The 17,403-nt window shown below is 41.1% G+C and overlaps 1 protein-coding gene across 3 annotated transcripts in view; it reads left to right on the top strand.

The window, feature by feature from the left end:
• TULP4 (TUB like protein 4) overlaps positions 1-17,403 on the top strand; it is a 260,862-nt gene that overhangs the window by 31,031 nt on the left and 212,428 nt on the right. For 2 of the 3 annotated variants that reach the window (XM_019479760.2, XM_019479756.2), the window contains exon 2: positions 14,867-17,158. In XM_019479760.2, the coding sequence (XP_019335305.2) occupies positions 16,907-17,158 (252 nt within the window). In that variant the 5' untranslated portion in view covers positions 14,867-16,906. Of the gene's footprint in view, positions 1-4,220; positions 4,536-14,866; positions 17,159-17,403 lie in introns of those variants that run through there. The other variant, XM_019479758.2, reaches the window with a different exon arrangement.

Genomic DNA, 17,403 nt, shown 5'->3' on the forward strand with positions numbered 1-17,403 from the left:
TTTATTTTTTTTAAAGGATGCTATGAAGCCTGCTTGGTCCTGTGCCCCCATGAGCAGGGTGTGTTTGCATGATCCAAGCACATCAAGCAGTCCTCCCAGGAGGGGATAAGCCTGGGGCATAAATAAAAAGGCTTCATCTTCTTCTTGTCGGGTCCTGAAGCAAGTTAGCCCCCCTCCCCTTAGCCTCCAAAATACAGGACCCCCCTTAGCCTTCAAATATGGGCCCCTAGGCACAGGGCTGGCCATCTGGCTGGAGCAGGGCTGGGCACTGCAGAGGGGCAGGAGCCGGCCCCTCACCTGTAAGCTGTGACTGTGCCCTCGGCAGGAGGAGGCCACGTTGCAGCCAGCTTCATGGTATCCCCCTTGCCTGCCTCCACCCTCGCCCCCACAGGCCTGGGGGAGCTGGGAAGCTGAAGGTCTGTCCTTGCAGTGCCGTGCTGCCCTGCTGGGCACAAGCCCCAAGTAGTGGTGGGCTTGGAGCAGCCCCGTGCGGCCAGGGCGTGGAACAGGGAGCTCAGACAATGGGGTTGCTCACGCGCCTTGCACAAAACCCTGTGCCCATCTGCATCTGTATATAGGTGCTTTTCTCTGGCCTCGGCATTTACTGGGTAAAGGTGGAGCAGCTGCCTGGGACAGGAGCTGTAGGCTAATGGTGGGGCTCTATCTACAACACAGCCACAGTAGCTCTGGAGCCCATCAGGAGCCCCATGGGTACCGCAGCTGCAGCTGCCATCGGGATCCCCTGTGAGCGGGGCTGTCAGGGAACTTAGGCTCTCAAGCTCTCCCCACGTGTCTGGCTCAGAGGTCCCAGGGGGGTGCTCTGCCATGTCTGCCCAGCAGCTCCAAGCTTTACCTCCACAGGGGCCTGGGCTGCTGCTGCTTTTTGCTCTCCAGGTGCTGCTAGGACCCTTCCTACCCTGCTGGGCACCTTTAGCCCTCAGTGAGGTGTCGGGGAAGTGTCTGTTGGGGGACACAGCTGCTGCCCAGGGCATGTGGACAGCTGCAGGCTGGGGGCAGTTGACGTCACCAGCAGAGTAGCCAGGTGGCAGCGTTCCCCCCTCAGGCTGTGCTCAGCTCGCTCTGTGTACCCCCTATGACCTTTTTAAGTACCCTTAGGGGTATGCGTACCCCCGGTTGATAACCACTGCCATAGCGCATGCTAAGATGTTCACTTTCCAAGAAGCTTATTGTTGGATAAGCCTTTCATTATTTATAGCTCTCACTTCAGATCAAATGAAACACTAACAAATACTAATCAAGGAAAGTTAATTTATGTCCAGGCCTTCTTTGTACAGAAGAGAACAAATTGGGTTAGACCCACTGAGTGTTCTCCATCTCCACTGTTTTAATGTGCTCCTCTTCTTTTGTAGGGAATGGGGTTCTCAACATCCCTGTGGGATGTAGTTGAGAAGCTCCCCCTAAGTTCTTCTGCATGCTTCACGTTTCTACATTTTAGCCCACCCTTTTCCTAACAGAAGACTAGATGGGATTTCTTTTGGAGTTTGTCAAAGCTCTGGCCATATATTGTGCAGCACTGAGAATAGGTAAGAAGTAGCAATCAATCGTCTTAAACCCATTACCTCCACATAATCTTCAACCATTTGGCATTAAGGAGAGCAGCGGACCAGGAGTCATAGGAACAAGGGCAGAGAAAAATTATTAAAAGATTAGCATCTTGTTGCTGTCTAGTTAAGATCTCTAATATGTTAAAGTATGATGTCCACTGATGTCCTATGATGTCCACTGACTGTCATTCATAGTTTCAGGCTAAACATCATCTCCAGTGTGCCCCGAGTTCTGTTCTCAAGACCATGTAACATAGGACCTTCCCTGTGATCAGTTTCCCACAGCTCTGCTCTGCTGTAGTCCATGAGCGTGCCTGTAATCCAATTTTGTCTTGCTGGGCCTTACTATTAATATCACTGTCTAAAAGATAGATTTCTCCATCTGAAATTGAGACTTCATGAGCATATAAATTCAAGCCAAAGTGAAAATTGCTCTTTGTTTTATGAATTGTGTTAATAAAAAAAACTGCAAAATTAGTGGGTTTGATAAAAGGCCATTGAAATACCAAATTAACATATACAGTAATATTTTCCAGACATAAACTTTAGTCCATCAAACTCTTGCCTATCAAACTTTAAAACGAATCAACATCAAATATACAAAATGAGATGCATAGCGGTTGTTGGCTACACTATTAGCGAGGTTTGAGATCCATCTGTGATAGTGACAGCTCTCAGTCCTTTGTTGTTTACATCACTTGGAGACTTCGGAAAGTACTTTGCTTTAGATGTTAATTGCAATTGAACAATTAAAAAAGAAATCAGATGGATGGGATGATATAACTTTAGTGGTATTTTGCTCTTAAAGAAAAAATCCAATAGGAGCTCATATTGATGCTTTCCTTACCTATTTGATACTCTATAACAAACCTGTTTAGTACTGTGAAAGAGCCTTTAGTGGACCAAACAGCTGTGACTAGATTATAGCATTTGGCTTAGAATTCCCCATGCATGCTTTTTCACCCAGGAGTAAAAGCTCTCTTTTTTGCAGAGATGGAAACCCAGGAGAGATTATAGGATGATCCTCGTTCCACATTTTGGGTGACTTTTTTCATCTAGCACTTAAATGATGTGCCAGGTTTTTTTCTTGCAAATAAAAGGTCTTGCTTATTCAAAAGAAGCTATGGTGCTTTTATATCAGTGGTTTTCAACCTTTTTTTATTTGAGGACCCCTAAACAATTTTGTCTGAGTGGAGTGCAGACCCCTTTGGAAATTTCTAACGGAGGTGTGGACTCCACTGAAGTGTAAGTGTGGGTATTCGCATACTTTTGGTGGATCGTAGTTATCTTTCTGGGCTTCTTAGACATAATCTGTGACCACCTCACAGGGGTCATCAGACCATAGGTCGAAAACTGCTGTTTTATATGAAGGGGAATAAAAGGTTGATCATTGCTCTTAAAGCTCCATGATTGTTCTTCCTTCTCTTCGCCTGCCTCCTCTCTCTGTGTTATTTTGCCTGTTTGCAATTCACTGCCATAGTTACCGCCGTAGTTTGTAGGTAGGTGGCTGTAGTGCAGAAATTATGCTGTCATGAAGTTATTGAGAATATACAGCAGAATCATGCAAGATTTTACTTTTGTGAGTCTTCAGTTTAAATTAGGGTTACTGGATTTGTAAGATTGTTCATTTTTGCCTCTAATACAGTTTTAATTAAGTAATTGAAACATAATTTAGAATGTTTGGGTTTATTTATTAGGCATCTGGTGAAATGCTTAACCTGTTTGTTTGCTAACTGCATTATAGTAATTAAATAGTAAATAAATGTGCATAATTGTCTTCAGATCAGTATATGCCACCTGCTTGCACAGATAGCATTTCAGGTTATGCAGTTTTATTCATTCAGTGAAGTGTTTATGTTGGAAAAGCACATAAACACCAACGAGGCATCAACACCAACGGCTGGGGTTCAACTTAGTGCCAACTGATCCACCAAGGCATATGCCACTTTGAGGCCCAATGACTCGATACCAAGGTGGAACGGCGGCGGCAGTGGAAGGAGAAGAAGACCAACCCAGGCCTGCGAATCCCACTTCCCCACACAACAACATGCCCTCATTGCCAAAGAACATGTGCATCCAGAATTGGGCTCCTCAGTCACCTGAGGACCCATCAAGCCTGACGGAGGTCATCCGTGACTTCGAGGGACCGCCGACGATATGTTGGAAAATATTTCAGGCTTTTTCAGACTCGTGGCTAACCAGTCCTAAACAGCCTTTACACTTCCTAGGACTGCATTTTTAAACCGTATTTTTAAGAAGAAAATTGAAGAAATGTAACAGCGTATAGGAATATGAACAAATGGTTATGTGCGTTGTTAACAGACACTTTTGTACATCTGGAGTTTTCCTGTTGCTGAACAAGTTGATCTCCAGGCCTTCATAAGGCTATTAGACTGACAGTCCCAGTCAGTGTAGCTGCCATGTACAGTGTAGCTGCCATGTTTCTGTCTTACAGTACTTTATTTGCTTAGGCCCTGTCTACACTCTGAAGTTTGGCCAGCAGAGGTGTGCCAACTAAGGGGTAGAAACCACCTCTCATGGACTGTGCTCGCTTGCTATGATGGCCAATCCATTGACATGGACATACTGTATTTACAAGAATCCAAGATGACTTCAAATTTTAAGATGACCCCCCCCCCCCCCCCCAATATTTAGATTCTATACTTTGAAAATTATGGGATCCCCCTTTTCCCCCCTGCACAGTCTACCTAGGCTTGTCTGCAGGTCTCCCTCATACTCTCATCCAGCTGCATGGTTTTCCCTGTGCTCCTGATAATGCATGCCCCTTTCCATGCAGGCAAGCCACCCTGGCCTGGGGCAGACGGCATCTCAACTCTGGCTTCACCCCCACCCCACAGCCGGGACTGCAGCAGCCATTTGCCCCAGCTGGTGCTCGAATCTAAGATGAGGCTCCTCACCCCTCAAACTGACTGGAGGAAAAAAACCTTGTCTTGGTTTCAAGTAAATATGGTAACTATGCCAACAGAAGGCTTTTATTGGGTTAGCTACTGTTATGTGTGGAGGTAATCCAATGACACTGGCAAAAAAATCTTTTCTACAGACATGTACTGCATCTCCATTAGGGGATTCATCCCCCACAGTTGTGCTGGCAAAGGGATGGGTGGCAGCAGCTCTGCAGTATAAACATGCGCTTTCTTGCCATTTGAGAAGTGTGGACCAACTAACTAGGATCTGTGTTCAGTTAACGTGCCCTTTGTGCTTTGTTGGTTGATAACCTTTCAGAATAGAAATATTTACTTTTGTATTTTGGGTTTCAGCACAGTGATGTGTATTTCTCTCTCTGTGTCTCAAGTTTGCTGTGGCCAGTAAGTGACTGAGCATCTTTTAGCCATATCTGTTCTTTGTTTTGCAGTGGAAATTCCTTTGAACAGTAAATGGGGAGTTTATGAATGAGTTTTGTCATGCTAGAGGTTGAATTTTCTGAAATTTTCACTCTGAAATTAAATATTAATGTTTAATATTAGCAGCTCCATATGGCATGTGCCACATGAAGCTGTGTTACATCTTTCTTCTTTATAAAAAGTTATGTTGGAAATGGGCTGATCCGTTCATAGAAATAACCCCTAAATTGGGACGTGCCTCATATAATCTTTATTAAAGGATGGTTCAAGTACATGCTGAAGTGTCTTTTTTTATTACAATCCATTTTATATAGACAAAGAAGAGATGAAGGAGCACACCTTTATTTCCTCCTGTAATTCCCTGTTATCCTTGGTCCGTGGACAATGGACAATCCTTGTTAATGGACAAAAAACTGACATGTCATGACAGCATTAGGATCTGGAGTGCCCTGTGGTGCTTAAATCCAAAAAGAAACTGGAATATACTGATCCTCTTAAGCTATAAAGTTGAAAGCCTGACGAGGATGTTTTCATGTAATTTGCTTTAATAGACTTTTGTGAGCTCAAGGGGCCACTGACGCTATAAGATTAAGATGTTACCTTGCCAAGCTGCTTACTAGAAAAAGCAGCAGCAGGTATATTTTCAAAGCAGAAAACAAAGAATATAGAATTGCATAGAAAGAAGGGTCAGAATGGGTTAAGTGTTATTAGATTCTGTATCTGTGATTTGTCTGTGTGAAGTGTGTGACAACAGTAATGACCAATAGAATAAACTCCTATTTCACAAGATGTCTTCAGAACTAGGTAATAAGAATCTATTAAAAAACTAAATTAGGTATATAATTCCATATATAACAAGGGACTAAGCCCAGACTGTGTTTTTTTTAATTAGTCAGATGCCAGAAACTAGGTACTTAATGCAAAATAGCTGTAAAATTTAAAGAGCCATATTTAAAAGATAAGTAAAAACCAACATTACAAGCGAAATTGTAATTTTAATAACACAAAGACGGAATGGAGTCAAAACTGCTCTTTATGGCTTGAATCTGCAAATGCAAGCTCATTGGAATGACCTTGCACACCTACTCATGTGCATAAATATTGGCAGGGCCTATATTTGTCAGATTGTTTAGCAGAAAAACCTACAGAACTGTGCATCTGCTGTTAACAAAGTGCAAACACATATTACTTTCCAAATCCAAGTTTTAATATAAAGGATAAGTAGGAAATGTATTAAACCAGTATTCTTTGTCTGTTCACAGACGGATTTATTTTTCTCTTTTAAATTGACTATTCTGAAATTCCACCATACTATCTGAAGACATGTTTATTTGTTTTTTCTAGCAACTTTAGTAAGATATAGACTGTGTCAATAGCAAAATAAATCTTCACAAAGAAGTTTAAGTATTTTTATCCTTGGGTTTATTTAGCTGTATCTGAGGAAATGTTTTATATTTATTAAGTAGTATACAAAATCTTTTCCTTTTCATCTGCAGATGTGATAGAACCTGAAAATGAGCATTTCCCCCATATATCTTTTATAACACTAGTAATAAAGAAAAGGCATTTCAGAGATGCTGTAGGAGGTTTGCTTGGAGAAAGATAAACAGGTTTACGGTGTCTATATTTTAATGTTTTTTTTTAAGAAAAATTATTGAAAGTATGCTTTAGAAATAACTTATTCATAATGAAAAGATAGACAATAGTACTGGTTTTTTTTCTGCCATTGGAAGCAAAATTTAATGTTATTGAAATGTACAAGATCACTTTCTTTGGAGTAGAGGGAGTGTGAAAAATCTTAGGGCATATTTAGGTTCTTAACTACATAGGGAGACCATATGGGAGCAGGCATTGTCGGCTAATGGTATTTGCAAATACAAAGCTTGAAATACAAGACTTGGACTATGCTAGGAAAAATTATCCATTTCTCAACACATTGTCTCAGCACAGGTCCAGAAATAATCAGTTCAGAAGGCGGCATCATCATAGGCTAAAAGACCAGAGCTAAATGAAACTACTCCTCTGTCTGAAAGCGAGGAGGCTCCTTCCTTTCCCCCCCTACCACCAGATATAGCTCTAAACCTCCCAGTGACTTTTAGGGGGTTAATTTGAATAAATTTAACAACTTTGAAAAGCTGCTGTTCCAGTACTTAAAAGTGGTATAGTTGGTTCTTTCAGCTCTGCTTTGTACAGTGACCTTTTGCCTTTCATGGGAGAGCATTCTTGATGGCGGTTCTCCACAAACAGCCCTGCTCATTGACTTTATTTTGAACCTTTGTTTTTTTTCCCCTTACATTGTGCCCAAGTTTCCTTTTGGTATATTTTTTCTTCATTCTTCCTTGCACCAGCAGTAGCAGAGACTCAGCTACAGAACAGAGGCTTTGGGTCAGGGTGAGGAGAGTGTCCTCCGCACTGGAAGTGCTCCTATAAAGTAGGATGACCATGCTACCAGAATGTTACACTGGTGTACACAAGGTGAAGACCTGGCCTGCTGACCCTAGGTATCAACCAAAATGTATTTTGTCCCTGAAGGAACACTAATGTCAGGGCTTCCCTACCAATGCAGGATGTTTAGACAGCACTAGGATCTCGTGGGTCAGTAAAATAGGCAAAATGGCTCTCGGAGAGGCCACTTCGGTTTCTTGGCATGTGGATGCACTCCTGGACTCTCTTCTTTTTGTGTTTCCTCTTCATGTGAGCAAGACTGCTTGTATAAATCTTAGTCCTATTGTGGGGTCTCTTGCAATCCTCCCGGTCTCTACAGAGGCCTCCATAATATTCATTCCTTCTTTACAAGGACAACAACTTCCCACAAGTGCCTTATATTATAGGCAGACAAGGTTCTTTGGGTCTGCCTATGTCCTTAGACCAACACAACTAGAACCAACACCCCTTAAAATATTATATTCCTATAACCTTGAGATACCCTGTATCCTCTCTAGTGGATAAAGGTATGGTTTCTCTGGGGGTGGGGGGGAGGGCAGGGGGGACATGGTTGTGATGAGCATGGGGAACACTGGGGAATATTTCTGGAGAGTGGGATGCTTCAGAGTAGAGTGAAATTACCAATGGCAGTTTCCTGGAGGAATGGGAATCTTTTCCTGATCCTGTGCCCTAAGAATGAGAAGTGCCAGCTGTTTGAAAATCACAGAGCTGTCTGTTTTAATTATCAAAATGGTTCCAACCTACTGAAGGCTTTCTTTGTGGGAAGTGACTGATTTAAGAGCTTTAAACAGAGCAGTTTGTCTTGAACAAAGGGCTGCACAGTGGGAAGTTTCTGCCCACACGCACCATTTCACACCTACGATTAGGCTTACAGACACCACTAGGACTGCCTTGCAGGCTGCCTAAGTGTCCTTTTATCCCGATGTAACACAGTGCACTGAATTGACTACAGCAGTCACTCAGACTAAGTGATGAATGTGCCGTTTACCAGGGTGTTAATTGAAATACATTTGTACTACCTGGCAGAAAGTCTTGGTTTACAGTTCCAACATTTTGAAGATGATGGTAACTTCTTTTTGGGTTTTTCTTTTCCTTCCCCTGCTCTTCTTTGTTATCCTTCTTTTCCCCTCCCCCTACTCCCCGCAACCTTTTCTTTTTTTTAACCTGCAATGTCCTATGACACTCCTGCCTCAAAGAAGCATGTTGGGATTTTGGGGAGAGAGATCAGAACTTTAATACATATTCATAACAGAAGTATTAAAAGAGACTGTAGCTAGACACTGGAGATAATCAGGAACCACACAGAACTGGTAGAGGTGGTGGGGGGTATTTTTAGGCTGCACTATATTCCTAAGGGAAATAAATTGCTCCATAATTACTGGCAAGGTCATTGAAGTCATTTCATTGGCAAAGAGATAGCGGGAGTTGGGACCCATTGAAGTTTGGTTGAATGTAGTTAACAGTATACCATTGCATCTATTTTAAATAATAATGGCATCAGAGATCCCTTTTATAAAGATACCCATCATGTCATAATGACAGTGAGCTTTTCAGGAGATATTTTACAGTCATAAATGAATGGCATTTTTCAGTCATATTTTAAGTTTTTCCATTCTTGGTAAGTTGAAATGGTACATCACTGCTCTAAAGTAAAATTATCAGTGAGGTTTGTTTGCTGATAACTTTAAAAAAAATTATTTTCTTCTCTGAAGAACACAGACACACAAAATCTGTAGGTGGCTATGGTTATACGTGGCTTACATAGTCTTTTTGAAACTGGTTTGAAATAGGTTTGTTGCAGAAAAGGAAGTTTATTTTAAAACAAACGGAACGAAACCAGCAAACCCCAAAATGAAGAATCGTTGACCTCTTTCCCAGAGCATGTCTATAAACACCCTTACAGACTGGTTCAGAGAGGCATAACCTTTTTTAGGTGACAGCTTACTTCATTAGATGTAATCTTATTATTATTTTTTTTTTTAACAGTGTCTAACAAACTAGGCTGTCAGCGATGGAAGGTCATGCCTGTCTGAACTAGATGGTCTCTTTTACAGACATGGAATAGTGGCAGTGCAGAGCTTTACTTCAATCAGAAATGGAGCTGCAACAAATTGTGTGTTGTGGGGTAGAGTCTTTCTGGTTCGTGATAACATACAACATTGGCAAATTATTGTCACAGTGAGAACCATAACCTTATGTCATTTCTTGCTGCCTGTATTTTTAATTTGTCATATTGTTGGTCTCTAGCTTCTCACTTAGAATTTTATATCACTATTACAGTGACTAAGGGAAAGGTGATTCCCCAAAATAAAGGAAAGGTGATAGTGCTGCCTGTTACTAAGATTTCCCAACAGTTGCCATTTTGATGTCATTTTCTGTTGCTTATAACTTCAACCATGTGGGCTAAAAATTTCCAAGTCAGGTATTCAGCTGAGTTTTTCTGTAAAATTGCTTCAGTTGTTACTGAGAATGCACCTAAGGAAATATTCATTGTTTGCCCATGTTAAAAAATATATTGGCACTCTTACTGTTTTGGAGTAGGAACTTGAAATTTGTCTCAAGGATTGATTAGCCTATGGGTCAGGTGTAAGTTGCTTGCGTTCCCCAGGCAAATCCAGTTAATTGTCATTGTCCAAAAGGAGAGAAATTCAGTAGAGATATGACAAATTAGGAAAAGGAAACTTAACTTTAGATTATTAAATCATTTTTAAGGCAGCTAGCAAAGGTAAAAAGGCTTGAATATTTTAAAGTAGTATTATACCTACTCTATCTTCAATCCTGTCAGTTGAACGCACTAAGGCCCTCATTTTGCATTTGGATCATTGCACGCAACACCTGCAGAGCCTGTTTGTATAAGAGCCTGCTCTCAGGTCAGATTGCAGGATTGTGGCCTTATTTTATATCTGCAGATTGTAATTCTTGTGGCTGTCTGGGATATTTTTGCCTTTACTGAGGTAGCAAAGGGGGTGTTTGCAAGTTATTGTTGCATCTTGTGACCTTGAGGGTGGGCAGCGTTTGTTTACTTCTAGGGAGTTGAAGTCTGCTGGCCCGAATTTAAAGGTGCAAAGAATCTGTAACTCTCTATCTTTTTAATGGAATTTGGGTGTTCAGGGCTTCTGACATTTAAGGCAGGAATCTGTTTAGTAATTTAAAAGTAGGGTGCGTACCTTTGCCTTAAGAAACAAGTAACATATTGTGAAGCCCTGAAGGCTGGGAGCTATGAAATCAAAGGAAAATGGTGGAGAGCTCAGTATGGTATAGTTACATTTGACTGTATGTGACTCTGTCAACAAAAAGAAAGAGGGATAGCTCAATGAAGGAGACATGAAAGCGGATATTTTTCTGGTTGTCCAACTGTGCCTTAATATACTTGTATTTTGTACAAAATACTTAGGAGTGGTCATGGTGAGTAGTCTGCCTTTGAAAAGTGAAAAAACACAAGCAGTTCCTGTTTCCACATCTGAGAGGAGCTATGCTTGTCTACCACATTAAAGCAGAGAAAATATTAGATCTTTCTTCCCTTACCCCAGATCTGATATGTGCCTGTTTTAACTGAGTGTCTGCGGCTGAGGGACTTAATATCACCACTGTTAGTCTCTGATGCCATTTGACTCTCTGCTGGAGGGGGAACCAGAATTTGGGTATGTTTAGCTATGCATAAAAAAGTGAGACACCTTTTAAGTAGACTTACTGCCATCCCTCTGTATTTGATGATCTGCCAGTGTCTGAAACAGTTCGGTGGATTCTAACAAGTAACTTCAGGACCAGAAAACTTTGGCCTTGACCAGTGATAAGAGAAAAAATATTGAGCCCAAATACAAAGTTTCTAGATAGAGTACTTGATGTGACATGCTGATACTATTAGCATGAGTTCCACTTGAAAATCCAAGTTGCCTTAGTTACATGAATCCATACTATATTAATGTCAGCGGCTTGATGTACGTAATGATAGCACTTAGCTTTTACAGTGCTTTTCATCTGTAGATCTCAACATGTTTTGTAAAATGGTCTGTATCATTATTCCCAGAGGAAATTGAGGCAAAGAAGTTGGAAGAAGCAGTTCGGAGACAGGCAGGGTTTGAGGACATGGGCAAAGAGATATGAGGGCAGAACACAGAATAAACTGAATGTGAGAGAGAGATCCTTGGGGTGTGGGTGGGACAGAAAAATGGAAAGCATGTGGTCCTGTAATTAAGACTATCATAATGCTTGTACAGTCGGATGGTAGTGAATTTACATGGTAAGGGTAACTTTAATGTTGGCAAATACTAGCATTAGTGTGCTTGACTATGATCTTTATAATTTCATTTTACCTTGCATTGCATAATTTTATTGCATGTAGATTTTTTTTCAGTTGCTTGTAAATATGAAGGTAGACTTGCCCTCGTGAAGAATAAATCATTCCTGTTACCTGTTCATTCAAGAACATTTCTCTTATTCTATTTCCTTTTCAGTTTTATTTTGGGCACTTTCATTTCTCTGCTATCCCTCTGTCAAAATATTTTTCCTTATGCCTGATCCTTTACTGAAATCAGAATCTTTTCTATAGCAGTGGCCATCAGTGTATAACTGAAAATGACAGGAAATCAGCTTTGTGACTTAACTGCAGAATCAGGGGAGAGAAAGCAATGGATCAGAAGTCAGGAGGATTCATTTTCTAAAGCCTATTAACTTTAGTACATGGCAAATAAGGTCAGATTGTATTTAAAAGCAGTGCAAGGCTACTTTGTATATCCTTACCTATCTTTTGAAAATCCATTTTTAAAGACACAATATTTCTGCAGTTCAGATAGCTGTGTTTGAAGGCCCTGTTACATGTTCAAATTAAAGCTGGATAGAAACCAGCTATAGAGTTGTTACACATTTTCAGGCACTAACTTTATAGCTGGTTGGCTCTTTTCTAGTTGGATAGTCATTTTTATCATGTGTTAATTACTTTGCATGTGTGTCTGGTCTGAATTTATTGCATGTTTAAACAGTTAGTTGTGTAATGTATGTAACATGTAGCAGGTTCCTAAGACTTACTTACGCCTCCATTTCTGATGTTTTGTGGACAGCCTGTGCAGTGTATGAAAAGCTTTCCTGTTTTAGTAAATGCCTGCGTTATGGTACAAGTTCAAAAAAGTAATGCAAAGGGCCTGTTGTTGGATTCAGATGTGTTATCTGTTTAGGAATGCAGGACTCTAGAGCTCTTGGTTCAGAGATGATACCTTCTTTCAGACCAACTAAGAAATTGCAAAAAAAAAAAATTTTTTTCTGCAAGCTTTCAGGCTCACTCGCCCTTCCTCAGGTTCAGGGAAAATAAAGATGGTAAAAAGTCCTCATAGGTAGAAAAATTTCATTTTTGTCTATTTACTTAGTTATCTATTTAGGAAGAGCCTGGAGGAGGATGCAGATAACCACGCTGATTCACCATATCATGGATCACATTTGTTTTCCAGTATGAGCATAGAGTTTCTCCCTGAAATCATTGCTTCCTAAAAAAGATTTTGAATTTACCCTTAACACCAAGTTTATTTGGCATCCACCGTAAAAAGCATGAGTTCTGGGCACCGCACTTCAAGAGGGATGTGGCTAGCATTGAGAAGGTCCAGAGGAGGGCCACTCGCATGGTCAAGGGGCAGTGGGGCAGGCCCTACAACGAGAGGCTGAAGGGCCTGAATCTATTTAGCCTCCACAAGAGAAGGCTGAGAGGGGATCTGGTGGCTGTTTACGAACTCACCAGGGGTGACCAGCGGGAACTGGGCTCTGTACCCCAAGGCACCACCTGAGATTACTAGGAATAACAGCCACAAATTGTTAGAGAGAAGGTTCAGGCTGGACATCAGGAGACATTACTTTACGGTTAGGGCTGCCAGGCTCTGGAATGGACTCCCAAGGGAAGTGGTGCTCTCTTCTACCTTGGGGGTCTTCAAGAGGAGGCTGGACAGATATTTGACTGGGGTGTGATGACCCCACACTTGTTCCTGCCCAGGCCAGGGGGTTGGACCTGATGATCTGTTTAGGTCCCTTCCGACCCTAAGAGACTATGAAACTATAAATCCAGAAGATGTAACACATGTTTTAAATCGTCATGCTATAATTAAAAAAATCTGCTAGCAATTACCATGTTAAAACAGCTATTGTTAGGAGAGTCTGCCACCTGAGTTGCATGGACAGGCTTTTCCTGAGAAGTATGCTAGCTAAATTGTGTTGTAAACTACTCTACCTCCTTGTCCATAGTCCAGATTTATAACTCTGTCTCAGGTGGACAAATTGCTATTGATACCAGTACATCTGGATTAGATACTGATAAGGACAATTGTTCTAAATATGGCGTTAACACAAGAGTCATGTGCATTTAGCCTGGACAGTGATACAGCTGTAAAGAGGATCTTGAATGGAGTTCTGAACCCAGATGAGCACCCTGTAGTAAAATTAATGTTGCTGCAATAATTGCCTACACTTGAAATGCCTGCCACTTGTTTTGGCCCATATCCTCTTCTTTATAAAAATGTACTTTTAATTTTTTATTATTTTTTCCTTTGTTCAAATCTAGCCTTGTTTGGTAGCATGTGATCGTTTTTAGTTCAGGACTTGAGTAATACTTAAAACTTATTCCCATTTAATTCAACTTTAATCAGTAGGGAGAAGGCAGGATGTTGTGGCACCATCATTGAAATTGGCAGATAGCCATCTGTCAATCTCCAGGGCGCGGTAGGATATCTGGGGGCCTTTGGCCATCTCGTCCTCCTCTTCACCCCCCCCCCCCCCCCAGCTTCACAATGCCAGGGCTTCTCATGCTTTTTTTTTTCCCCCCCAGCGTCTTTTTTGCACCCCTGCTGCTTACTGCCTTTTTTGCGCTTTTTAATGGTCCCTGTGTTTTTTTTGCAGGGACTAGGATTTTTTATGGGGGACCTATCAAATTCGCAGTTTCTGCAAAAATCACATAATCGTGAATTTGGTAGGTCTAATTATAGCCTATGAAAGCTCTTGCCTCTCTCAATTAGTCTGTAAGGTGGTACCACACTGCCTTGCCTTCTGCTTAACTTAGGCTAACATGGCCAGCTACCTCTCATTAGGTTTGTGATTACATAGACCTCTTGAAGCAGAATCAGTTCAACCCTTTATTTGGGTGAGAAGGATAAGTTGAGTGTTTGCACCTTGAAGTGTGTCCGTCAGATTAACATTTGCAGAACTCTTGCTCTGTCTTTCATGTGGGAATATGAATTTGCCCTAGTGTCTGTGGCCAAGAACTGTCCCTTTCCTCTTACTGTTCAGTATGCTGTTCAACCGTTATCTGTTCTCATGGTAGTAGACTTAGCTGCATTTAATTGAGTTTTGGATGCGAGTAGATTGTGAAAAGCTTTGTGTTCTTCAGGAATGAGAGAAACTATATATAAATATCCACTCAATGTTGTGTTGTATTGCAGCAGCAATACCTCTTGGGTATCTCAAGCAACCATTTGCTGCAGCCCTTTTTTTCACCATCTTTTTCTGTGCTTTGTCTTGCAGAGTTGAACAAATCTGGAGAAACCAAGCTTTGAATGACAGACATTGTATAAGACAGCTGTTGCCAAACAGAAAATGCAGATGCCACTTCAAGTACCAGGTTGAGCGAGTGTGTGCACATGTACCAGATGTATGTATATTTGCATGCATTTTCACAGCCCGGCAGACTTATTCTTGCATACAAAAAGTTTTGCAATTGATGAAAATTAAATTAAAAATCAGATGGAGTAACTTGACAGCACAGGGATCAGGAGCCTATGAAAAGACACCTGCCACTAATGGTCAGCTTTCTACGTGGTCTACACGGGTGAAAAACATTTGCAAGAAGAAGAAAAAATACATTGTGCGCAGAAAAGCCTAATATATACCTCTGGAATCTAAAGGAGTAATTGAGAGGAGAACAGAAGAAAATAGAAAAAGAAACTGACTTTTGTATTGCAAATGGAGTAATGTACTGTCTTTGGCACATTTTTTGCATTGGACTCAGTTGACTATAATTGGGTTTAATGTACTGGACTAATAGTGACCATTTTATTGTGTAGTGATGACTGGAAGAAAGCAAGTTCAGGAACTGTGGGACAAGTCTGGGCATTGAAATGCAAACTTTGTTTTCTGTACTGAGTTAACTGGGTTCTCAAACTTGCTTATTCTTTTGCCCCTTCCTTTTTATCTTACTGCTTAGTATGGTATAAGTATTAAACAATCAAGCTTGCAAACATTATTCAAATAAAATAATTGGAACACTTTATTACGTTCCTTTCTTGTACAGCTGCAAATGTAGGGTTTGGAACTATGAATCTGTGCTCTAGACAAGAATCAAGAAGGAAAGAGCCTATTGAGCAAGTAAGGAAATTATTGAAGGAGACAGTAAAACCAAGAAGTCAGATTTTTAGTGCTGCTTCTCTTCCTTTTTTAGTTGATTTATAGTTCATCCTCCCTTGAATCCTAGAAGATTTGCAAAGAGTGCTTATTTGATGAGCTTTAATTCTGACACCTGTTTTTACAGCAGGATGGAAAATTTATGACACTTCTTTTTTTGGTAGTAGGAAAAAGGGAAAAGTAAAGGAAAAAACAGCTTGACGCATAGTCCTGTTCCAGAGGAGAGAGAACTTCATGGTTCACCTGAGGCAAACGTCACTGCTTTAAAAGCTAAAAGCTTTCGAACATTTTGGATTCTGCTAAATGAAAAGGGGTTTTCTTTTTCATTCCTGTGTGGCAGTGAGAAGTGGGAAAGCAGGCAAGATAGCATGATAAACAGCGCAGGCTGCACTTAGTCTCTGGTGGACAAAAGAGCTACAATGAAAATGGGACTGGCTTTGGATTGCAAAAAACATTGAGTCCAACAAACAGTTCAGTAGCAAGAGGGAGTTTCCCATTTGGCCTGGCAAGCTGGTGCCTGTACAAGAGTGGTGTCTGTTGTTTCGTATGGTCTGTGTGCCTTTTTCCCTTTATGCAATCTCTTTCAGCTTTAGCAGCAGAAATACATCAGGTGGGGAGGATATGCCAGAGGGCAGCTTGGAGACAAGGAATGTCATATCTATACATATGTACGTACGTGCGCATGTTTAAATTTCTGCGACTGAACTTTTGAAGAAAATCTGACTGGAGGAAATCTTAAAGCCTTAAGTTACTTGAATCCTACACATTTGCAACTCTTTGTCTCTGGAATTGCATTACACTAAACTGGAATCTCAGGCTGTATAAAGATTATATCAAGTTGAGCAAAAAGACGACTTACTGTTTCTCGAGCGCCTCTTACGAAGTAGCTGTTTCTCCAAAGGAAAAGTGCACCCTCGCTCTAATGACTCAAAGACAAAATGAACCTGAATTTTTTTTTTTTAAGTGTTACTTTTTCTTAGCCAACTGCCATCATCTTTTATAGAGGAATTTTTCACTATGCATTTGGTGGATATTTATAAACACTGACCCTCCTCTCTCCTGCAATGGTCTATCCCAGGTCAGTCTTATAAATAAATTGATTTAAATTTTTGTGCACTAGACATATTGCTTTCTTATGTCAAAAAATAAAAAACAAAAAAAACCATGTATGCAGCAGTGGAACATGGGCCTGTTCTGTGCAGTGACTCCAACATCCTGTGTCTCTCCTGGAAGGGTAGAGTTCCTAAAAGTGAGAAGGAGAAACCGGTGTGCAGGAGGCGGTATTATGAGGAGGGCTGGTTGGCCACAGGCAACGGCCGAGGAGTTGTAGGGGTGACGTTCACCTCCAGCCACTGTAGGAGAGATCGGAACACCCCGCAGAGGATCAACTTCAATTTAAGGGGCCACAACAGTGAGGTAAGTGTTCGGAGGAAGGGTCAAATCAAAGCTAGCTGTGGCAGCAGTCACAAAATCAGTGATCCATTTCTGATGGACAGAAAAAGTGTTTGACGGTGAAAAGAGTTTGGAAGCTTGGGGCCTGATCCAAATACACTTGGGGTCAAATAGGGGACTGCAATATTTTTTGTGGGGGAGAAAAAAAAGGTTCAGTATTCTGCAGGGAATAGATTTGTTTTGCTTCCCAAATCCCACCTTCTCCCAAA

The sequence above is a fragment of the Alligator mississippiensis genome, chromosome 1 (genome assembly GCF_030867095.1).
Source record: "Alligator mississippiensis isolate rAllMis1 chromosome 1, rAllMis1, whole genome shotgun sequence".
Lineage (NCBI taxonomy): Eukaryota > Metazoa > Chordata > Crocodylia > Alligatoridae > Alligator > Alligator mississippiensis.